This window comes from Puma concolor, chromosome A2, assembly GCF_028749965.1.
Source record: "Puma concolor isolate L17-30 chromosome A2, mPumCon1.1.hap2, whole genome shotgun sequence".
Lineage (NCBI taxonomy): Eukaryota > Metazoa > Chordata > Mammalia > Carnivora > Felidae > Puma > Puma concolor.
The window spans coordinates 171,917,447-171,939,413 of NC_141668.1; the positions used below are offsets into that span (position 1 = coordinate 171,917,447).

Consider the following 21,967-nt stretch of genomic DNA (forward strand, 5'->3'; position numbering starts at 1 on the left):
GGGGCCTCGAATGTCCCACCGAGGGATGACAGGGAGTGGGGAGACAGTGGGACAGAGACGAGAGGTCGACATGTCCTGGGGTACGGCTGAGGCTGCCAAGTTTTCCAGGCCGGGCACGCACGTGGTTCTCGACAGGCGGCGTGCGCTTGTACCGATAGATCAATAAATTCACAAATAGGTGACGGAATGAATGAATTCGCTTACTCAGCAGCTCACTCTCCCTCATTCATCCACTCACCCGACTATTCACTCCTCAGATGCTCCCCAGCCTGGCTTCTGGGCCAGTCCCTTTGCTAGGAGATGCTGGCTCACAGGAGACCTTAGCTCTGGTCCAGCCCGTCCCTAGAACGACTGAGCCAGGCCCAGACCCCCACCCCTGCCCCTGTGGGCAGGCCCAGACCCCACCCCTGCCCCCTTGGGCAGGCCCAGACCCCACCCCTGCCCCTGTGAGCAGGCCCAGACCCCACCCCTGGCCCTGTGGGCAGGCCCAGACCCCACCCCTGCCCCCTGTGAGCAGGCCCAGACCCCACCCCTGCCCCTGTGGGCAGGCCCAGACCCCACCCCTGCCCCTGTGGGCAGGCCCAGACCCCACCCCTGCCCCCTTGGGCAGGCCCAGACCCCACCCCTGCGCCCTGTGAGCAGGTACAGACCCCACCCCTGCCCCCTGTGGGCAGGCCCAGACCCCACCCCTGACCCCTTGGGCAGGCCCAGACCCCACCCCTGCCCCCTGTGAGCAGGCCCAGACCCCACCCCTGCGCCCTGTGAGCAGGTACAGACCCCACCCCTGCCCCTGTGGGCAGGCCCAGACCCCACCCCTGCCCCCTGTGAGCAGGCCCAGACCCCACCCCTGCGCCCTGTGAGCAGGTACAGACCCCACCCCTGCCCCTGTGGGCAGGCCCAGACCCCACCCCTGCCCCCTGTGAGCAGGCCCAGACCCCACCCCTGCGCCCTGTGAGCAGGTACAGACCCCACCCCTGCCCCTGTGGGCAGGCCCAGACCCCACCCCTGCCCCCTGTGAGCAGGCCCAGACCCCACCCCTGCGCCCTGTGAGCAGGTACAGACCCCACCCCTGCCCCTGTGGGCAGGCCCAGACCCCACCCCTGCCCCTGTGAGCAGGTACAAGACAGAAAGACAAGCCTGAAAGAGGGATGAAGGAAACTGGAGGGAAGCCTAGGCACCGCGAGAGGTGTCATGTAAAAGGGGACATGGGAGACGGGGTTTAAAAGCATGAGTAGGAGTTTGGCACACGTGACCAGCAGCTGGTTGGGCTCTGTGAGGGCTCAGAGGTGACTCACCCCTACCCCTTCCCCGAGGAACACACCTCCCTGGCCCCCACTTCCTGGATATCTGTCAACCCTTCCGATTCCTTCCATCTGAAGGTCCTTTCTTCAGGGTTCAAGTCCTAGCCGGTGGTCTCGGGTGAGTCCCTTCCCTTTTGGGTCTCAGCTTCCCCATCTGTGAAAGGGGGGACCAGTGCATGGCGGGGAGCCAACAACGGGAAGGTGCTGAGTGTGGGAGTAATGTGGATTGTTGGTATCGAGGTGGGGCGCTCTGAGGGCGGCAGGGCCCTGGGGGGGCAGCCAGATGGCCCCCCTGCGGGTCCTGCTGGGGCATGGGAATCCGTGGGACCCAGGGCCCTGTGCGGCTGGTGGCGGGGAGGCGGCTCAAGCCGCTCCCCTGGGCCCCTGCCCCGGGCTGCGGTGGTCAGCGGCTGCCAGCAACGTGCCCAGCCCCCCGGTGCTTGTCCAGGAGCCGCCAGTGACTCTGGGGACCCCACCCTGCCCTGGGAGGCTCTGAGACGGACAAGATGGACCAGACGCTTGCCTGTGTGTGCAGCCCTACGTCCACGCCGTGCCCTCTCGGGCAAGTTCTCGGGGCGAGTGAGCGCTCGAGGCAGGGCCCCCCCATCCCCCGGCCGCCAGGGAGCAGAGGCTTCGTCCTAGATTTTAATTCATCCTGACTTAGAAGTAAATTCCATTTGGGGAAAACATCTGAGGAGATTTGAAACAACCCGGGAACATACGCGCTTTGCTGTTTGGTGTAAGTTTTGCACACCCCAGCTACGCCTGAGTGTTTCCACGCTATGTCAGCGTGGGAAGTGAGGCGTGCTGGGCATGGGAAGCCCAGCCCGGATTTGGAAAAGGGTGTAAATTAACACCTCGGGAATTTTTCACATACGTTGCATGTTGAAATGGTAATATTTTCAAGATAACGAGTTATGTGAAACGTATTACTAACACTGTTCTCTTTTAGTCCTTTTAATGTGGCTTCGAATTTAAAACCATGGGTCCGGTTGGTCTTATAAATTTCTATCGGCCAGCGCTGTTCTGGACCCGGGGGGCCAAATCCAGATCCCAGATTTATGTATTTATTTTTTTGGTCTGGCCCTTGAGATAACGATATTTTCTGACATTCTTAACCATCATTTTTTTAAAATGTTTATTTATCTTTGAGAGGGAGAGAGACAGAGTGTGAGCAGGGGAGGGGCAGAGAGAGAGGGAGACAGAATCTGAAGCAGGCTCTGGCCTCCGAGCCGGCAGCCCAGAGCCCGACGCGGGGCTGGAACTCATGGACCGCGGGATCACGACCTGAGCTGAAGTCGGATGCTTAACCGACTGAGCCCCCCAGGTGCCCCTCCAACATTTTTAAGTGGGTGAAAGGAATAGTACTCTGCAACACGTGGGAATCATATAATTTTAAAATGTGTGTCGCACAAAAGTTTTATTGGCACTCAGCTGTGCCCACTCGTCTCCAGCTGCCGTTGTGTCACACGGTGAGCTAAGTGCTCTGTCCGCTGCGAGGCTGAGAACATTGGCTTCTGGCCCTTCGCAGAAGATAGTTTGCTGACCTGGGTGCTAGGCACTCAACCTCCTGGAACCCAAGACATCCAGACTCAGACACCCCAAAATTCAACACCTCAGGTTTATGGAATTGTATAATTCTGTATAATTCCTTGGCCTCGGCGCCCCCACTTGGAGCCTGGGTTCAAATCCCGACTCCCCGCTTGGCCACGTGATTTTATGCGGCAATCACAGCTGGCCTCTCCATGCGTCCGTGTCCCCGTCTGGAAAGCTCCTCACTGCCCTCAGGTTCGCTGTCAGCGTGCAACAGGTTAACATGTACATGCTTCTGAGCAGCCACAGGGAGCCAGCCTGACATAAGTGTAGTTGAGTGAACACGAGTCAGTATCTTAGGAATGTTGGCGTCCATCAGGAACCTGGCAAAGAGGTCTGGGGCCCCTGCAGCTGTCCTCTGCCCTTGACTCCCTGGCACTCAGTCGTTTTCCAGGACCCACCCCTGGGGAGAATGCAGGGGATGAGTAATGATGAAGGGCTCACAGGGCAGGGGAGCTCCAGGTACTCTGGGGTGGGACCTCGGTGATGCCGGTGGGACGGGGACCACAGCTGGAGGACCTGGGGCTGCAGGGGCCCCTTCAGGTTCTGGGCTGAGGGCTCGGGCCCTGGGGTGTCGGTGGCCGGGCATGGGGGCTGCAGGTGCGGCAGGGGCCCCGGGCCCTTTCCCCACAGCCACCTCTTGGGCCCCCCCATCCCCTCAGTGCCTGAGCTCTCTGAGTGGGACCCCGGGGCGTCAGGGCAGAACCCCGGGTCGGGCCCCTCTGTGGGGTCGGTGGGCGCCTTCTGGGTGGGCTCCCCTTGCTCTCGGCAAACAATCACTTCAGCCTTGTTGCCTGTGTCAGTCCTGGCCGGCAGGATGCAGACAGAACATACTGTGACAAAATAGTAACAGTAACAACAGCATCTCAAAGCAGGGAGTGGGGGGGACCTGCTAACTCAGGTCAGGAGCCTCCCTTGCTCAAAATCTGCCATGGCTCCCCACTGCCCCCTCAGCCAAGATGTCCTCCAGGACCCCACCCCCTGCCGGGTGAACTCTCCACCAGGCATGCCCTCTCTGTGCCCCCACGTGTTCAGCCCCAGGCCTGTCTCAGGGCCTTTGCCCTGGCTGTGCTCTCTGCTGATGCTCTGGTCACCTGGCTCGTTCACTGCCCTCCCTCCTACTTGAGGGTCAGCTCCTCAGGAGCCTCCTCCCTGCAGCCCCATTTAACTCCCAACCTGCCCCAGCCCAGCCTCCTGCCCGATACCACCAGCACACCCAGACGAGCAGCGGTGATGCCCACGGCACCCTGGGAAATCCAGCCCGTCTGCTAATTTCCCGGCTGTGCCCAGAAGCATGGGTGTGGTGTTTGGTCCTTCTCTTATCTCCTTGGGTTTAGACCTAGAACTTTCCTTGGCCATTTCTTCTTTCTTTTCCTTCCTTCCTTCCTTCCTTCCTTCCTTCCTTCCTTCCTTCCTTCCTTCCTTCCTTCCTTCCTTCCCTCCCTCCCTCCCTCCCTCCCTCCTTCCTTCCTTCCTTCCTTCCTTTTCTTTCTTTTTATTTTCATGACCGTGGCTTTCCAGGGATGCTGGTGGCTGTCCAGCGGCTAGTCATGCAGTGTGGATGCTGGATGAAATTGCACTGGCTTTGGTGAGTTTCTAGAACACGGCAGTAAACTCTAGACTGTACGCGACCTTTTCAATGTAAATTACACTAATAAAAACAAGTTGCTACATTTCACATGCTCAGGAGCCCAGTGGGCTGGAACCTCTGCTGGACACGTGAGAAACTCACAGAGCCTCCCCACAGCCAGGCTGGATTTACTCTCCAGGTCAAAGGGACATCTGCCTGCCTCTTCGCTGGGAAAATTTTTTTTCCCCTCCTTTGCAAGTAACAGGTGACTTGAGGGTGAACCCAATAATTTCAAGAGTGTGCATTTCTTGAGCCGTTAGCCAGGCCCTGTGCAGGGCACTCGACGAAACAGGAAGCGAAGGATTTCGGTCTCCTGGTCACGGAGGAGTAGAACGCCACCCGTCCGTCCATCTCCTGGGTGTGGTGCACACCTGCCTGCCAGGTGTCTGGGCGACGCGAGGTGACCGCCCCGAGACACCCGGTTCCCAGAAGGAAGAAATAGTATTTGTTGTTAGGGGCTGGAAGGGAGCTCCGCCTGAGCGCGTCCTGGGGGACGGGAGCGGGGAAGGGCGGCGCAGGATCTGGGGGAAATCCGAGCGGTCGCCCACCTCCGCGGGGAGCTGGGCTTAGTACCAAAATATGGAACGCTTCACGAATTTGCGTGTCATCCTTGCGCAGGGGCCATGCTAATCTTCTCTGTATCGTTCCAATTTTAGTATATGTGCTGCCGAAGCGAGCACGACTACCAGGGCCCCAGCAGAGCTATTTAAAGCCCAAAATCAAAATCATTTTACAGTTAGGCTAAACTGAGCTAGCTGCATTGAACAAGTTTTCTAGAGCGCCATGCAAATGAATATCTCCTACCATCATGCTTGCTTTGAGTGTCTGTTATCACGCTAAAACCCTCAGATGTTGACGAATTTAATAGTCCAAATTCCGCCTCGCAGCCGCTGAGGCTTGTGGGGGATAATATGCAAAACACCTGGGCCAGACACCACCCCGCCCTGGCGCTCCGGGCCCGGCGACCAGGAGGGAGGGCGGGGCTGCAGTGGGCGGGCCGCTGCCATCCCAGCGTTCTCCGCGAGCGCAGGGAAGCCGCTCTTGCCGGCGCGGCGACTCGCTGGCGTCAGCAGGCCGCGGAGGCGGAAGATGGCGGCGGCGGCAGCGGCCGGGCGTCGGTGAGCAGCGCGGCCGCGGTGAGGACGGCCGATGGCGGCCGGGAGACGCCCTCGGGGACCCGCGGGCCGTTAGGGCGCGACGCTGGGCGGCATGTCGGAGCACGCGGCGCCCGGGGCCCCGGGGCCCGGGCCCAACGGCGGCGGCGGCCCGGTCCCCGCGCGCGGGCCTCGCACCCCCAACCTCAACCCCAACCCTCTCATCAACGTGCGCGACCGGCTTTTCCACGCGCTCTTCTTCAAGATGGCTGTCACCTACTCGCGGCTCTTCCCGCCCGCCTTCCGACGACTCTTCGAGTTCTTCGTGCTGCTCAAGGTGACCGAGGTCCCGACCCCTGACCCTTGACCCTAGCGGCCGGACCCTCCACCCAGGTCTGCGACCTCTGACCGCGACCCCAGCGGGGCGGCGAACCCCCTTCCTCCGGGCCTCTTAATCTTGCGATCCCAGCCCCCGTGCCCGTACCCGGGAGGCCCGAGTCTCACTCGCCCCGTTAGCGGCCCCTGATCCCGACTCCGGAAACTCACTGCCAGCTCTGTCCAGACTGCCCCCCACCCCTGGCCCTTCCCTTTCCCAGGACCCTCACCTCGGGAGGCAGGAGCCCGGGAGCCCAGCCCTGTGACCCTGACCGTGCTGCCTGGCCTCCTCCGCTCTGGAGGAGGCTTCCAGACCTGTCCTGGCCCTGACCAAACCCCCAGTCTTGGGCTTCCCCAAATCGGGAGGTTCCGGGCCTCCCTCTCCCAGGACAGGACACAGCCCATGCCCATCTTCCTGCATTGGAAGCCACACCCCATTTCCATCTCTCTCTGAGCCTCACCGGGGAATGTGACCTAGCCCAGGACAGGTCGCCGGGGTTAGTGGCAAAGTTATGACTTAGCAAGGGGCCATGCGCAAACCCCCTTGCCATCCTCCCTCGGGTGGCACAGAGGTTTCAGCCATGGGCACAGCTCAGTGGGGACTGGCACTGGCCTAGGTCCTTCTACGACAGGATCTCCGATGACAGCTGGCAGCCCTTCAGAGAAGGTTCCGGGTTCCTGCGCAGCGTGGTGGTCCCGGTTGGGCAGATGGCCATTTCGTTTCCCAACAGCATGCTGCCCACTGGGGCGGGGTGTGTAGCATCCCCAAGTGAGCTCTGGGCTCCTTGTCTGCAGAGAGGGGGCTGGTGCTAGCATTCGAGGCTCTTGGGGTGCAGACCAGACCAGGTGGGTCAGGAGCTGACAGCACTTTGGGGTCTGGTGGGAGGAGTGCAGTCATAGCTGCCCAACAGACCCGGGTGCTGGTTCTGGCCTGCCAGTGTCTCCGGGGAGTCCCCCCCCCCCCCCCACCAGAGTCCCCCTGTCCCTTGTCTTTGGGAGTGCCTGATGGCACAAGGAGGCGGTCTTCCTCCTCTCTCCCCAGAGCCCCCCCCAGAACATCACGGGTCCCCTGTGGAGGATTCCTGAATCGGGGTTCCTTTATTGGGCTCCTGAGTGTGTGTGGGTGTGATTTCCCTGCGGGGAGGAAGTGCTGCTTGCCCCAAGTGGTCAGTCGGAGCTCAGCCTTCCCGGAGCAGGTCCTGGTCGCGTCAGTTCTGTCCCGCCACTTCCTGACATGGGAGCGGGACAGCCCGGCATACCAGGTGTCCCTGGAGTAGGTGGTCAGGCGTCCCGGGGGGTTCTGACTCCTGAGTTCTCCTCTCTGGGTCGTGCTGCTGGGCCGAGCGATCTCTGGGCCAAAGCCTGGAGGCCCCACGGACCTCTCGAATCTGCCCGACCCCTGGTTCCTTTTGTTTCCCTCATCTGCTCAGTGAGGGCTGGGACTGGCTGGTTTGTGCGGCTGCTGCAAGTTCCAGAAAGCTCTGTGCCTTTACTTCCTGCCTGCCCAGCTTCCGGCACTCTGGCTGCAGATACGGAGGTCCCTTGGTGACTTCCTCAGAGCTGCGTCTTTCTGTGGCTCACAGCCAGGAGCCAGCCCAGACCACCCGATTCCCCACCGGGCCAGCCTTTGGGGGATGAGAGGCAGTGGCCGGGCCCGCGTTCCGGCAGCCTTGGCTTCCACCTCTGCTGGTTTCCCTGGCATCGAGGCCAGACTGGGACCTCCGAGTCCTGGAGCGGTCGGCACTAGGTGCCCCAGCCTGTCTCTGAACCTGGGGCAGCCTGACCGTGCAGCCACTGAGCGATGCTGGGAGGGTAAGCAGGGCTCTGGCATTCGGTGTTTCTGCCGGTCTTTCCCTCGGAAAAACGGAGGTGACCTCCGGGGTCGTTGTGACGTGCGATAGTGTGGAGTGCCGCCAGGGTCCTTGCTGTGAATGGGAGTCCCTGAGCACACCTCTGTGCCGCCTCCTGCCTGGTTCGGGGACCCAGCAACGAAGAGGGCGGAGCAGGAGGGAGGGGGAGACCAGGGCATGGGGTGCAGCGGTGGCCCAGCAGGGTCTGTGTGACGTTAGGCAGACTCAGGCCTGCTGCCCCCGGCAGAGGCCCCGGCTCCGCTCATAGCTTCCACATCTGTCTGCGGTGACCTGGACACGGGGGCTCTGCATCCGTGTCAACGCCGCCCGCGTCACCGTCTCCCGGGGGCACTGCAGGCCAAGGAGCCACGGTCCGCGTTGGCCCAACAGGGGTGGCGCAGATAACACATCTGAGGAGTCTGGGCGGGCTCCCGGCTTCACGCGTACCTGGGCCCGGGGTCGTAGCAGCACGCTCGGACGCCGGGCTCCTCCCGTCCCCTGGCTCTGCGCCCCCTCAGGTCACGGCCCCCGTGGCCCGACGGGGATGGGAGTGTGTGCCCCTCTGCCCGTCCGCAGGGCTGGCTCCGGCGGGGAGGTCAGGGGGTCCGTGGCTGGCACTGGCAGCATGTGCAGGGCTCGTGGAGAGCGTGGGAGGGACGAGGTCCTGGTGGCCCTGCCAGTGGCCCTGTAGCCACGGGTAGCGGGCATGTAAAGTGTGCACCGGCTCCTCCGAGGAAACACCTTGTCTTTGGCCGAGCAGCCCCTGGGCTCGCCGGCTCCTGGACAGCCTCTTTTTCCAGAACAGCGCTGGGCGTCCCATCGGGCCAGCTGGACCCTTTCCCTGGGGGCGGGGGCAGTGGGTGATACACGGGAGTGAAGCCCCAGACGCAGTGCCCAGTCTGGCGGTGACCCGTGGCCAAAGGCCCCTGAGAAACTCGGCCGTCAGACAGTGAGATGGGCTCTCAGGGAGGGGGGTGGCCCTCTTGACGCTCCTCCAAGCTGGGTAAAAGGTGCTGCTGGTGAGGTGCCGTGGGGCAGAGTCCCCTCTCACCCTGGCGACAAGGGGCAGGTCGTTTTCTGTGGTGGGGGCCATTCTGGGTGCTGTGGGGGTAGAGCAGCCCCCTTCCCCCACCCGGCCATGCCAGGAGTGCCCCACCTTAGCCAGTCCCAGACGCTGCCCAGTGTTCTCCGCGGGCAAGATCGCCCTGGGAGAGGCTGTACCGTCCCCACAAGCTGGCCCTGCCAGCCCAGGAGCGGTGCAGAGGGCGCGGCCGGTGAGGTCAGGGGTGCCCTGAGGATAAGGCGGAGCGCGGGGCTGCCCTGCGGGCCTCCAGGCGGGGGCGGTCACCGGTGTCACCATGTGCTCTGAGGGGTCCTCTGTCAGGTGGGCCCAGGCCCAGTGTGCCCTGTCCCCGGGTGAGGGTCCTGCAGTGTCTGAGAGGGCATCCCTGCTTCCCTGGGCCGTCACGGGACTTGCCCACGTCCCTGGGACTTCTTCCTCCGCTGGAGCCAGCTCAGCATAGCCCCTGCCCGGGAGGGTCCCCCGAGCGCCGGGGGCTCCCGCACTGACCGCCCTCCCTCCCACAGGCCCTGTTCGTGCTCTTTGTCCTGGCCTACATCCACATCGTGTTCTCCCGCTCGCCCATCAACTGCCTGGAGCACGTGCGGGACAAGTGGCCTCGGGAGGGCATCTTGCGCGTGGAGGTCCAGCACAACTCGAGCCGCGCACCCGTCTTCCTGCAGTTTTGTGATGGTGGCCGCCGCGGCAGCTTCCCTGGCCTGGCCGTGGAGCCGGGCAGCTTGGAGCTGGAAGAGGAGGAGGAGGAGCTGGCCGTGGAGATGTTTGGGAACACCTCCATCAAGGTGAGCTGGCCAGGAGGGCCCTGCACGGGAGACGCCTGGTGAGCGCACGGCGAACCAGTGATTCGTCTGGTGGCAGGCCCAGCGCTTGACCTGGCGCACTCCTGCAGGTGCGGCCTTCGGGGCAGGGACCGTGCTGGGAGGTTCGGGGCCCTGGGCCATTTCCCAGCCCTTACTTGGAAAGGATTGGTCTGATTCTGGGGGCACCGAGGGCAGACACAGCTGACAAGGAGCCCCCTGGAAACGCTGGGCCCAGTGCTCAAAGCCGGTCCCGGCTGTCCCAGGTGGAGTGGCCGTCAGTGGGGTGGTGAGCGCCGTCACTGGAGACGTGCAGGGGCCCCCGGCACCCGCGGGGGTCGGGTGGCTGTGTGGGGCCCACAGCCTGTAAGGAAGGACGCGCTCAAGCAAGTTCGAGGCCAGAGTCCCACAGTTGAGGGGCTGGCGCCTGTGGGGCGTGGGTGCCTACCTTGCCAGGCGGCCCCATCCTGCCGATCCTGCCCCTGCCCCTGCCCCCGGCTTCAGAGTGCAGACCCTCACCCGGTGGTGGCCGCTCGGGGGGAGCTCGGTGTTGGGGGTCTTTGGTGGGTTACAGGGCAGAGGCTGGCGGTCACGGCAGCCGGGGTGGAGTCTGCGTCTTTCAGTCAGCAGGGGGAAGGGGCCTCTGGGTCGGGCCGCTGACCCCTGTCTTGGCGCTCCACAGTTCGAGTTGGACATTGAGCCCAAAGTGTTGAAGCCACCGGGTGGTGCTGAGGCCCTGAATGACAGCCAGGAGTCCCCCTTCCCAGAGACGCCCTCTAAAGGTACATGCCCGGCCGGCTCAGTCCGGAGAGCGCATCACTCTCGATCTCAGGGTTGTGAGTTCCGGCCCCAAGTTGGGTATAGAGATGACTTAAGAAATAAAACCTTAAAAAAAGTACAAAAAAGTACACCCTGCGTGGGCTGCCGAGGTGTGCTTGGCGCCTCATGACAGCGGGTCACTGTCTAGGGCTCCACCCCTGCCCAGAGGGGCTGAGGGTCTGAGCAGCCAGATCGGTACTGGAGAATGGCCACTCTGTGCCTCAGTTTCTCCATCTGTCGGCAGCGTGTGGGACTCCTTCTCTGGGGGCCCCGAAGGCCCCGTGGGGGGTGTGGTGCAAAGCAGCTCTACCTAGCGACCCCCTCCCTCGAGCCTGGCCTGCCCCTCCCCCTCCCCCCCCCCCCCCCAGCCCTCCAGGGGCGGCCCCGGGACTCACTGAGCTTGCCCCGGCAGCATGGCCACAGGATGAATATGTGGTGGAGTACTCGCTGGAGTACGGCTTCCTCCGGCTGTCCCAGGCCACACGACAGCGACTCAGCATCCCTGTCATGGTGGTCACTCTGGGTGAGTGTCCCCCAGGGTGAGGCAGAGGGGATTTGGGGCAGCCCGAAGCCCATGGGACCCGGGTTGGGGGGCTGTCTCCACCCTCTGGCTACAAGAAGTCTCCTTCCTCCAAGGCATCCTGGGGCGGGAGGGTCACGGTGCTGCCTGGGGTGGGGCCCTGGCCAGACGCGCGTCCCGTCCTGTGCCCGCCCCGCAGACCCCTCGCGAGACCAGTGCTTCGGGGACCGCTTCAGCCGCCTGCTGTTGGCCGAGTTCCTGGGCTACGACGACATCCTCATGTCCAGCGTCAAAGGCCTGGCCGAGAACGAGGAGAACAAGGGTGCGGCGGGCGGCAGCAGGTGGGGGCTGGGTGCGGGGCGGTGGCGGGGAGGGCGCTCACGGCTCCGCCCCCCCCCCCCCCCCCCACGCAGGCTTCCTGCGGAACGTGGTGTCCGGGGAGCACTACCGTTTCGTGAGCATGTGGATGGCTCGCACGTCCTACCTGGCCGCCTTCGTCATCATGGTCATCTTCGTGAGTGCCTCGGGGGCGACGGGCGGGGTGGGGGCGGGGTGGGCGTGCGGGCCGCCCCCCCCTGAGGCATCTCGCGGCCCTCGCCCGCAGACCCTCAGCGTCTCCATGCTGCTCCGATACTCCCACCACCAGATTTTTGTCTTCATTGGTGAGTCTCCCTGCTGGGCCAGCCGGGCGGGAGGGGTGGGCTCAGCCCCAGGCCCCCCCGCAGCCCCTCGCCCACCCCCCCCCCGCCCCCGCCCCCGGGCACCTCACCCGGTCTGCCCGCCCGCCGCTCTCTGCCCGCAGTGGACCTGCTGCAGATGTTGGAGATGAATATGGCCATCGCCTTCCCCGCCGCGCCCTTGCTGACCGTCATCCTGGCCCTCGTAGGTGAGGACCCCGCCCTCCCGGCCCCGCCCCCGCCCTCCCGGCCCCGCCCCCGCCCCGCGCCCGGGGCGCCCCGCCCCCCGCGCCCCGCCCCCAGCCCAGCCGCCGGGCCTTCCCGCAGGGATGGAAGCCATCATGTCCGAGTTCTTCAACGACACCACCACGGCCTTCTACATCATCCTCATCGTCTGGCTGGCCGACCAGTACGACGCCATCTGCTGCCACACCAACACCAGCAAGAGACACTGGCTGCGGTGAGCACGGAGGGTCCGTGGGGGTCCCGGGTGGGCTCGGCGGGCGGCGCCTCACTCTCCTCCCTCCAGGTTCTTCTACCTGTACCACTTCGCCTTCTACGCCTACCACTACCGCTTCAACGGCCAGTACAGCAGCCTGGCCCTGGTCACGTCCTGGCTCTTCGTCCAGGTGAGGACTCGCGTCCCAGGCGTCGGCCGCCCGCCGCGGGGCCCGGGTTCCCGCGGGGGCCCCCGCCTGACTCGGAGCCCGCCCTCCGCCCTCCAGCATTCCATGATCTACTTCTTCCACCACTACGAGCTGCCCGCCATCCTGCAGCAGATTCGCATCCAGGAAATGCTGCTGCAGACCCCGCCCCTGGGCCCCGGCGCCCCCACGGCCCTTCCGGACGACCTCAACAACAACGGAGGTGCCCCGGCCACCGCGCCTGACCCTGCTGGCCGGGCCCCTGCCCTGGGCCCCGGCTCGCCGGGTGCTAGCGGGGGTCCCGGGCCCGTGGCTGAGGCGCCCAGCTCCCTGGTGGCCGCGGCGGCCTCGGTGGCGGCGGCGGCCAGCGGTGACCTGGGCTGGATGGCGGAGACGGCCGCCATGATCACAGACGCCTCCTTCTTGTCTGGCTTGAGCGCCTCCCTCCTGGAGCGACGGCCCGCTGGCCCACTGAGCCCTGGTGGGGGTCCCCCCCGAGTCCCCCAGGACAGTACCCCGTCCAGCAACTCCCTGGCGCGTGACGCCGCGCCCCCAGCCGTCGGGGTGAGTGGGCCCAGCCCTGCACCCACAGCCCCGGTGGACCTGCCCCCGGAGGTCGGCTCCTGAGCCTTGGGCAGCTGACCGCCCCCACCCCGTCCCTGGCCATGCAGGCCCACTGGGCATGACCTGGCCGGAGCCCTCGGGTGTCGGGGAGGATGTCCCGGTGGTTCTTGGGACTGCCCAGCCTGCCTCGGGGTGGTGTCGGGGTCCATTGGGTTCGCCCAGAGGCGGCCGTCTCTTCCCCAGGGTGGGGCCTGCCGGAGGCCTGTCCCTGCTACGTTAGTGGTGGGCCCCCTCGGCCGGCAGATGGAGGCGGGCCGATGAGAGTGGGGTGGGGGCTCCGTGGAAGGTTCTGGAAGGGGCTGGTGAACCGTGTGGAGTGAGCTGTCCCTCAGTAGCAGAGCTGGGCAAGTCTCTGATCAGGTGAATGCCGGCGGGGGCCACCCTCGCTGTCCCGGCCCGCTTGGCTGGTGCTGCATCATGCTCAGTGCCTTCTCCACGGCACCTGACCCCGGGTGTGCGTACCAGGGCCGGGGTCCCAGGAGGGCAGAGTTGGCACCTCGGGGTCGGGCACGCGGACACAGGCGCCCACCTGGAAGGCAGCGGCCGGGCACAGGCGTCCAGCCCTGCTTGGGTGGGAGTGGGGCAGGGCTGGTGGCCAAACCAAGTCCCCCGGTGAGGAATGCACAGAGGCGCTCATTCCATCCTATTTAATTGCAGTTACGAAATCGTGTTTGTATATAGAATAAACTGTTGACGGCGGCCTGGCGGCGTCTGTGCGTGCGGTCAGGGAGGGGCCTCCGTGCTTCCTCCCGTCGCGCCAGGATGGCTTCTGTGCAGGCTCCGGAGTGGGGGCCACCCCGTCCAGGCCGGCAGGGGTGGGGGGGGCGTTCCCTGGGATGAGTCACCCGTGACTTCAGGTGCTTCGGCTGCTTCGGAGCGGGCTTCGGGCAGGTGCAGAGGCTGGTCGCCGGGGCCATCCCCGAGCTGGGCCAGGAGCTCTCGGCGCCGCACCAGGGCCTGGTGGAGCCGCTTCCGCGCGCTCCTGATGCGCCGCTCCAGCTGCTCCAGCTCACCGGGGCCTGGGGCGCCCGAGGACAGGCGGCCGTTGGAGCAGAGCCAGACGGGGCCTTCCGGGGGCCCGGCCTCCGAGTCCGGCGCTGCGGCGGCCACACTGGGCTCCAGTAGGAAGCGCACACGACGCTCCCTCGCCGCGGCCCGGCGCACGTGTGTCCAGCCCCCCTTACCTGCAGAGGCCGTGGGCGTGTCCTGCTGCTGCTCGGGAGCCCTGGGGACATGGGGTGGATGGGGCTGCGCCAGTGCCCTGGCGCTCTGCCCCTGGGGTCGGGGTCCCTCCCCGTCGGTGTGGGGCTTCCTTGTCCTTCCGAGGCGGGCCGAGGCGACAAACGGTCAGCTTGAGGGTGGGGGTCAGAGCTGGCAGGGGGCCGGGGGGTGGCCTTCGGGGCCCCTTACCTCGGCTCTGGCTCCTCGTGACCTTCCGGAGGCTCTGTGTTGAGCGCGCGGTGGATTCTCTACAAGTCCGGACAGGAGCTTTGTCGGGGTCACGGGAGGTCGCCGTCGCCCGCCCGCGCAGCCCGCCCGTCGGCGCAACCCGCCCCTCACCTGGCTGGTGTGCAGCCTGTACTGCAGCCTGTTGCCTCTTCGCATGCGCGGGAGCACCAGGTGGTAGAAGACGTGCTCCCCCAGAGAGCTGAGCAGGGCGCTGCCGAGGCCCAGGCAGAACAGCACGAAGAGTCCCGAGAAGTGGTAGATGCCCACCTGCAGCGTCTGGGGGGGCAGGGGGGACGACACAGGCACAAACCCTCCGCGGGCGAGGCCGGAAGGGGAGCCCTGGCCGAGGCTTCCAGGTTCGTGGGGAGGACATCGGAGCTGGGCTTTGGTAGGATGCGTAGGAGCGCACACATCTTGGCAACCACCGGAGGGGGGGGCCGTGCAGGCTCAGGGTGCGCCCCCGCCTGCCCCCGCCCCGTGTCCCCTGGCCCTGCCGCACCTCGGTAACGGCGAAGACGCGCTTCCCACAAGGCACCATCTTGTACCACTTGTCGTGCAGCAAGTCGATGAAGCCGGAGGACTTGTAGCGGCTGATGAACTCGGACAGGTTGGAAGTGAGCGGCGAGTTCTGAGGGAGTCCGATGCCGTAGCCTGGGGGAGGCCAGGGGTGGGGTTGGGGGCCAGGCTGGACGCAGCCCCAGAGGAGCCACCCCTGGGGCCACTGCTCCCGGGGGCCACCGCTCCCCGCGGCCCCTCACCCTCCATGGCGAAAGGCTTGCCCACGGTCAGTAGTTTGCAGTCGGCGTCGATGGAGACCTCGTAGTCCAGGAGCGACTTGTCCATGATGAAGGCGTTGAGCTTGGGGGGGTCGCTCCTGCGCGGTGGGGGCAGTGGGGTGAGAGGCCCCGCTCTCACCCTCCCAGGTCCTGCTCCGTCGCCCCCGCCTCGCAGGCTCCGCCCCGTAGGCCCCGCCCACCCCGGGGTCACGGCTCGCGCCCGCCTCCCCCGCCCCCCCCCCCCGATGGTTCGTCTCCGTAGTCGCCGGCCCCGTCCCCGGTGCTCCGCCTCGCCCCTCGGGCCCCGCCCACCCCGGAGTCCCGCTCCGGCCCCCCCCCCCCACCGCGTCCTGCCCCGTCGCCCCCGCCCCCCTCACGGTCCCCGGTGCTCCGCCTCGCCCCGTCAGGTCCCGCCCCCTCGGCTCGACCCAACCCCCGCATGCCCCGCCCCTGCAGGGTCGGGCCCGCCCCCCCGCGGCCTCACGTGAGCATGGAGACGCCGTGGGGCGTGGTGGGCGCGCTGTGGCGCCGCATGTGCGCGTACATGTCGGGGAAGCTCTTTTTGATGTAGGCCTCGGCGCTGCTCTCCCACACGGTGCCCACGCGGAAGCCCTGGGACGGGTGGTGCAGCTGCGGGGGCAGCTCGTCAGCCCGGGCCGCTGTCGCCCTGGCCTCCGGCTGTCCCGCGCGCCCTGCTCCGTGCACCGTGCTGGGGCTGCCCGGGGTCCCCAGGGCTCTCGCCCAGCTCCTCCCGCCGCCGCCGCCGGCCCGACTGGGGCCCCTCTGGGCGCCGAGAGGGGGTCAGCAGCACCCCTGCCCCACCCACTCGGTGCCAGGAGCTCCCCAGTCGTGATGTTCCGCGACATGGCCCTCTCTCTGTCCCTGGGGGGCAGGATCGCCAGGGTGAGGGCCGCTCTCCTCAGTGCCCACTGTCCATCTCCACGCAGACCTGGCCCCGAGCCCGAGCTCGAACCCCAGACCTCCTCCTCCTCCTCTTCTCACCACCTCCTCCGTGGCCGCCCTGGGGGCCCGCGGGAATCCCTTGGGATCAGGCCCCCCACACCTGTCCTCCCGGCCCTTCCTGCCCCAGTCGGCCCTGTACTGCCTCTTCCCACCCTGTTTCTCTGGTCTCCACGCCACGTGGGTCTGCAAATCCTGTGGTTCCACTTTCAGAACCACCCGGAACCCCGCAGCCCTGCTGGCCGCTCCTCCCTGTCCTGGGTCCCCGGCGCCGCCCACAGTCTGCAAACTCCTAAGGGATGAGTGGTTACACTGACCCACGCGTCCTGATGTGGCCACAGCCCTCCGGAAAAGCCGGACCCTTGTCCTGTGGAGCGTCTAGAGCAGTCCTGTCTGGAACCTTCCGACGAGGAGACCCTGTACCTGTGCTGTTCTCAGTGGCTGTTGGGCACTTACAGTTAATTAATTAAATGTTGAAAGTGGCCGCGTGCGAGTGGCTAGCACATCACAGAGCACTGGGCCCAGGCTGTCGTACCAATTTACAAAGATACGGGGCTTAGGGTGTAGCACCCCTCAGGACACAGTCAGCCGGATCCGAACAGTGGGAGCTGCTACGGGACAAAAACAATTTCTCCAGCAAACACATTTTTGGGCAAGAAATAAGTGGAGAGGAAATGTACCCACAGTGCCTGTGTGTTTAGGACCAGATTCGAACAAGCCATGGGGGGAGAAAAGACAGCTGGGAAAAGGGGACCCTGAGTTGTGTGAAAGCTTCCAGAAAACTGGTGAACTGACAGTCCAGTGGCTGGGACTGGCCTGGGTGGCGGGGAGTTGACTTAGGAGCTGGACAATGGGTTCATCCATGGTGCTCGCTGCTCCCTGTTCAGGAATAAACTTTTTCATCAAAAAAAAGAGAAATATCTAGACTGGGGCACACCTCTGCTCTGCCCGCAAGCCGCCAGGGCTCCGACAGAAAGTTCTGTCTCAGAAAGAACCGCTTTAGGCACCCTGCAGGACCTGCCCCGGGGCCTTTGCACCTGCTCTGCCTTCTCTCCCATCATTCCTCCCTGATCTCTACATAAAAGTCTCTCGAATGTCACCCCCTCCCAGAGTTACTTCCTCACCCTCGTTTCAGAAAACGCCCCTCCCGGGACTCCCTGTGTTCCCACTCTGCCTCATTTTCCTTCCTGACGCTTTACAGCCATCTCACACACCAATCCGGCGTGCTTCTCTTGACCGCGACACCTCTCCCTGGGGCACGGAGACCTTCGCCTGTTTGGTCCCGGCCGGGTCCCCTACGCCCGGCGCACACACCGAGCGCTCCATAGATGTTTTCAGGAGCAGGTGGCTGCCGGCGGCTGGGCCTTGGGGCGGGAACCGGGGGAGTGGGAGACCTCCCGGCCCCACGGCTGCCCACCTTGGGGTCATGGATCCCCGACAGCTCCTCGAAAGTCTTGTCCCCGACCATGACGGCGGCCAGGTTGGCCGTGTAGCTGGACAGCACGAGCAGGCAGAAGATGGCCCACAGGTTCATGAGGAAGCGGCCCGTGGGGCACTTGGGCGTCTTGCTGGAGACCGTGCGTCCGAACAGGATGGCGTAGCAGAGGTTGAGCGCCGAGGAGTAGGAGAACACGGTGGCCCGGTTGCGGCCGCGGGGCGTGAGGCCGTAGGGGCTGCGCCACTCGTACAGCGTGAGGAAGAGCGCGGTGAGGTGCAGGGCCGCGAAGACGCCCAGCCACATGGACCAGTGCAGCGGCCACGTGAAGGCGCCGATGGGCGAGGCCGTGTCCCGGGCGCGCACCATGATGCCCAGGCTGGTGGAGAAGAAGGGGCTGCTGAAGTCCAGCACCTGGGAGCGCGCCGAGTTGATGCTGAAGCTGGTGACGGCCATGTGGGCCCTGCCGGCCAGCAGGTCGCCCACCAGGCCGGTCCAGCGGCCGTCCCGCAGGGCGCCGTACTTGCCGTCGCCCACGATGTACAGCTCGAAGTCGAAGGGCGCGTCCTCCGCCAGGCGCTCCAGCAGGTCGATGCAGTAGCCGTAGCAACACTTGCGCAGCGCCCGCGGCGCCGAGCCGTTGGCCAGGGCGGCGAACAGCGCGTCCAGCGCGGCCGAGTCGTTGGTGCCGGGGGCCAGACACAGCCGCCCCGCGGGGCACTGCCCGTCCTCGTCCGGCTCGCGGGCGAACACGAACGGGTGCTCCACCAGCGTCACCACGCGCAGCTTGGGCCGGCCCCCGGCTCCCGGCGCCGGCGGGGGCCGCGCGGCCGCGCCGCCCGGCTCCGACTCCAGCCGCCCGGCCCGCCAGGTGCCCACCGTGGCCCAGGCCGGGGCGCCCCGCGGGTCCTGGCGCAGGCTCCACACCCGGAAGTGCCGCGACACGTGCACCTGGGAGGAGCCGGTCACCCACACTGGCCCCGTGCGGCCCTGGAAGGACGTGTTGGCCAGGAACCTGGCGGGGGGGGGGGCGGGGGGGGCACCGTCAGGCAGCAGGGGCCGGACCCCTTGCCAGCGTGGCACCCGCGCCACGGGGGCGGTGACGGTGCCCCCGGCCCGAAAGCGACGACTTCCTGGTTCTCATGCCCGGCGAGGCCGCCTGGCTGGTTCACTTCCCCTGCCCTGCACGCTGCCCCCAGAGCGCCCTAAGCCCCCGCCTGCCCCTTCCCCTGCCCTGCTTCCACCTTAGGGTCAAAACCCGCTTTCTCGGGAGGATACGATGCCCAGTATACAGCAAGGACCCAACAATGGTGCCTTTCCTGACTCACAGACGGGACCCGCACACCCCTCACTCACCGTGCCAGCAAGCGGCCCGAGGACAGGGACCCAGCCGGGCGTGGGTCGTGGCAGTTGACCGTGGCGGGGGGGAGGGCGCGCTCCGGTTCCGCACGGGCCGCGCTTCCCAGGGCGCGAGCCACCAGCTCCACGGCGTCATGAATGGCGGCCTCCAGCGGGGGCCGAGCCACCTCGCCCAGCGCCAGCAGCCCGAGGGGCAGGCCGTCCGTGGGCAGTACCTCAGGGGACAGTGGTGTGCCCAGCAGCCAGCGGGGCCCCGGGGGCGCGGCCCGCAGCACCCGGAGGGCGCGGGCCGCGTCACAGCCAAGGAGTGCAGCCACGGGCACTGGGGCCGAGCCCCCCGTCGGGGCCCCCAGGGGGGCCAGGCGTGCCTGCAGCCCCGCGGCACCCGGCTCCGGCCGACCCAGGTCCAGCACGAGCTCTGGGGCCCCGCCGGCCCGGGCGGTCCAGAGGGCCACCAGCCCAGCAGGGTCCCGCACGCGGCAGAGCACCAGGCCGACGTCCTCCCAGGCATGGGCCTGCAGCACAGACACCAGCACGTCGAGCAGCGTCTCCAGGGGGCTGGCCCAGTCCAGCTGCAGGTGGAACGGATTCTGGAAAGGGGGTGGGCACAGTTAGGGCTGGCGACCTGTGACCCACCGCACCCTCCCCACCCCCACGAGTAGGTGCTCGATAAACAGACGTCCTCTTTAAGACCGGGCGGCATGCCTGCCTCCGCCAGCCCGCCCCTGCTCTAAACCCTCTCTGTCTCCCCACCACCGTCAGCACAAAGCCCAGCCTCCTTGGCCTGACACTCAGGGCCTACTCGCTTGGTTCTGGCCAACCTGGTCGCACCCCACTTTGGGGCTTTTCGCATTTCCCAGCTGGAACACCTCTCTTCTCTCTCTCTCTCTCTCTCTCTCTCTCTCTCTCTCTCTCTCCCCGGCACCCAACTCCTACACATCCTTCAAAACCCAGGTCCGTCACCCATCCCCTATTCAGACTTCCCTGGCAAGCCAGGGGCTGAGGGACTCCTCTATGCCCTGTGGCACCCAGAAAGTTCTCCGGGACTTGCTCTTAGCCTGTGAAGGATGAGAGAGAGGGCAATGCCAGACACCTAAGGCGAGCAGGGTGTTGCCCCGGTGAGGACAGGATGCCCAGGGCTGAGGCTGCTGTTCAGTCCCTGGGGGTCCAAGCGAGTCCTCCCAAAAGACCGACGTAAATAGCAGGGGCTCCGGGCCTGGAGGCGGCAGCAGAGGGCGCCACAGGCCTGGCTTTGAGTTCCGTATCTTTCCCACAAGGTCGGCGCAGGGGGCCCGCCTCAGGCAGGGACAGCGGGGTTAAGGAGACCCCAGGCTTCCTCTACAGTCGAGGTCTCCCCTCCCGAGGAGAAGGACGGCCTGGAGGGGCTTCAAGCTGCGTTCGGAAGGCGGGAGGCCCCTACCAGTCCCCATATCTCTAGGTTGGGCCCCTCCCTGCTGTCCTTGTAAGGGGGCCTTTCCCAGAGGCACCACGGGGGTCCCCAGAGCCCTCTCAGTCACCCCTCATCCGTATCCCGCTTTCTGCTTCTTCGGGCCCAGATCCAGGCCCAGAGGCGGAATCAAGGAGAGAATAAACTCCAGAGATGCGGAGGGAGGGGTCTGACTGACAGGGAGGGTGGCCCGTCGCGGGGAGGAGACTGGGGAGACCAGCAGACCCCGGAACTGCACCCCAGAAACGGGCAGAACGACCTGCTTCCCCTCCCAGCCCGGGGCCCAGCTCGGTGGGGCTGGGGGGCGCCCTCGGACCGGGGAGGGCTTCTGGGGCCCACAAGGGCAGCAGCCACGGTGGGGAGACCCCATCACCAAAGCCCAGGAAGGGGGTCTGCGCAGGAGTTGCGGCCCCGCCGCCCCCCACGGCCCCCCTCGAGGGGGGCCTCGTGTGGGTTTGGCCATCCTGGGTCCAGAAGCATCGCACCGGGTCGGCCGCCGTTTCTGGGTCCCCGCGCCCTAGGGGGCATCCGGGGTCAGGAGTCCACGTCCCGCGAGCCCCGGGGGCTCCTGTGCCAGCGCCCCCCGGCGCCTCTGGCGTCGGACCCCCGGCCCCCGCCCCCCAGGGCGTCCCGGGGCCTCCCTCGTCCGGCCCCCGGGCGTCCCCGCGTACCGGGTCTCCGAGGGGCGCGCGCGCCTCCCGCCGCAGCACGCTGAGCACGGGGGTCTCGGCGGCGGCCGCCAGGAAGTGCAGCTGCCGCAGCTCGGGCCGCGCCCCCGGGAATGCGAGCACGGCCCGCACGCCCGGCGCCGCCAGCGCCTGGCACAGGCCGCGGGCCAGTGAGGCGGGGTCGCGGGCAGGGGGCGCGGCGGCCACCAGCTCCAGGCTCAGGTTGTGCGGCAGCCGCGGCGCCAGGGCGGCCCGGGCCAGGGCGGCGCGGACGCGGGCGCGGGCGGCGGGCGCGCGGGGCAGGAGGGCGCCCAGGCGCACCGAGCCCCCCAGGCGCTCCAGGACGCCGCACGGCTGCGGGTGGCCCCCCGCGGGCCCCGGCCCCGGCCCCAGCGCCAGCGCCAGGCCGAGCCACAGCGTCCGCACAAACTCCATCCCAAAGTTGCCGGCCGGCGCCGCGGGGCGGAGCCGCCGGGGCCACCGCGCAGGAGGCGGGGTCTGGGGCCCGGCCCCCGCCGCTCGCTGCCCCGCCCCCCCGCGGGGCAGGCGCATCCCTCCCCCGCGCGCCCCCGCCCCCCACGCCGCCGGCCGACCTGCGCCCGCCCTCGCTCCGTCCGGTTCCCCAGGGTCAGCAAGCCTCTAGGGAGGAGTGGGACCCACTACCCAGGGCGGGAAACTGAGGCTCAGGTGGCCACGCCGCGCGGGGGTGGGGGTGGGGTGTGGTCCCCAACCACTGCTCTTCCCAGCTCCGTGCCAGGTGAGTTATTTCCCCATTCTACAGACGAGGAAACCGAGGCTTAGCACCAGGAAGGGCATTTGTGTCCAAATCTGTCCCCACACTCATCCCCGTTCCACCCGAGAATCGCTC

General features: G+C 66.5%; 2 protein-coding genes and 1 non-coding gene across 6 annotated transcripts; 1 reads left to right on the forward strand and 2 right to left on the reverse strand.

The window, feature by feature from the left end:
* Positions 1-5,097: 5,097 nt before the first annotated feature.
* On the reverse strand, positions 5,098-5,204 carry LOC112853069 (U6 spliceosomal RNA). The gene has a single exon (XR_003222877.1). It is a non-coding gene; the product is annotated as a U6 spliceosomal RNA (small nuclear RNA).
* Positions 5,205-5,585: 381 nt separating this feature from the next.
* Positions 5,586-13,704, forward strand: TMEM259 (transmembrane protein 259). 2 transcript variants are annotated; one of them, XM_086699755.1, is made up of 11 exons: positions 5,587-5,955; positions 9,431-9,706; positions 10,404-10,503; positions 10,953-11,063; positions 11,260-11,382; positions 11,474-11,574; positions 11,665-11,722; positions 11,863-11,946; positions 12,065-12,197; positions 12,267-12,366; positions 12,463-13,704. In XM_086699755.1, exons 1-11 carry the CDS (start codon positions 5,734-5,736, stop codon positions 13,006-13,008), a joined length of 1,854 nt encoding a protein of 617 aa, XP_086555881.1. In that variant the 5' UTR covers positions 5,587-5,733; the 3' UTR covers positions 13,009-13,704. The 2 variants fall into 2 exon arrangements, with proteins under 2 accessions (XP_086555882.1, XP_086555881.1); XM_086699756.1 differs by lacking the exon at positions 11,665-11,722 and having other exon boundaries at positions 5,586-5,955; positions 11,877-11,946.
* On the reverse strand, positions 13,638-21,545 carry GRIN3B (glutamate ionotropic receptor NMDA type subunit 3B). Of its 3 annotated transcripts, XM_086699754.1 has the most exons (10): positions 21,103-21,545; positions 18,982-19,574; positions 17,608-18,640; positions 15,715-15,860; positions 15,213-15,328; positions 14,954-15,105; positions 14,566-14,730; positions 14,416-14,474; positions 14,190-14,230; positions 13,638-14,024 (listed from the first exon to the last, which is right to left on the reverse strand). In XM_086699754.1, the coding sequence occupies exons 1-10, from the start codon at positions 21,532-21,534 to the stop codon at positions 13,729-13,731; spliced, it is 3,033 nt and encodes a 1,010-aa protein (XP_086555880.1). In that variant the 5' UTR covers positions 21,535-21,545; the 3' UTR covers positions 13,638-13,728. The 3 variants fall into 3 exon arrangements, with proteins under 3 accessions (XP_086555880.1, XP_086555879.1, XP_086555878.1); XM_086699753.1 differs by having other exon boundaries at positions 13,638-14,230; positions 15,775-15,860; XM_086699752.1 differs by having other exon boundaries at positions 13,638-14,230.
* Between the last annotated feature and the right edge of the window lie 422 nt (positions 21,546-21,967).

Bases quoted from the DNA above. Each gene is read 5' to 3' on its own strand.
- TMEM259 (XM_086699755.1), top strand. From the start codon at position 5,734: ATGTCGGAGCACGCGGCGCCCGGGGCCCCGGGGCCCGGGCCCAACGGC. The intron at 5,956-9,430 runs GTGACCGAGGTC...TCCCTCCCACAG, and splicing joins AGTTCTTCGTGCTGCTCAAG to GCCCTGTTCGTGCTCTTTGT. The intron at 11,064-11,259 runs GTGAGTGTCCCC...CCCGCCCCGCAG, and splicing joins TGTCATGGTGGTCACTCTGG to ACCCCTCGCGAGACCAGTGC.
- GRIN3B (XM_086699752.1), bottom strand. From the start codon at position 21,534: ATGGAGTTTGTGCGGACGCTGTGGCTCGGCCTGGCGCTGGCGCTGGGG. The intron at 15,329-15,714 runs GTGAGGCCGCGG...CCCACCGCGCAG, and splicing joins CACGGCGTCTCCATGCTCAC to GAGCGACCCCCCCAAGCTCA. The intron at 14,231-14,415 runs GTAAGGGGCCCC...CCATGTCCCCAG, and splicing joins CACGAGGAGCCAGAGCCGAG to GGCTCCCGAGCAGCAGCAGG.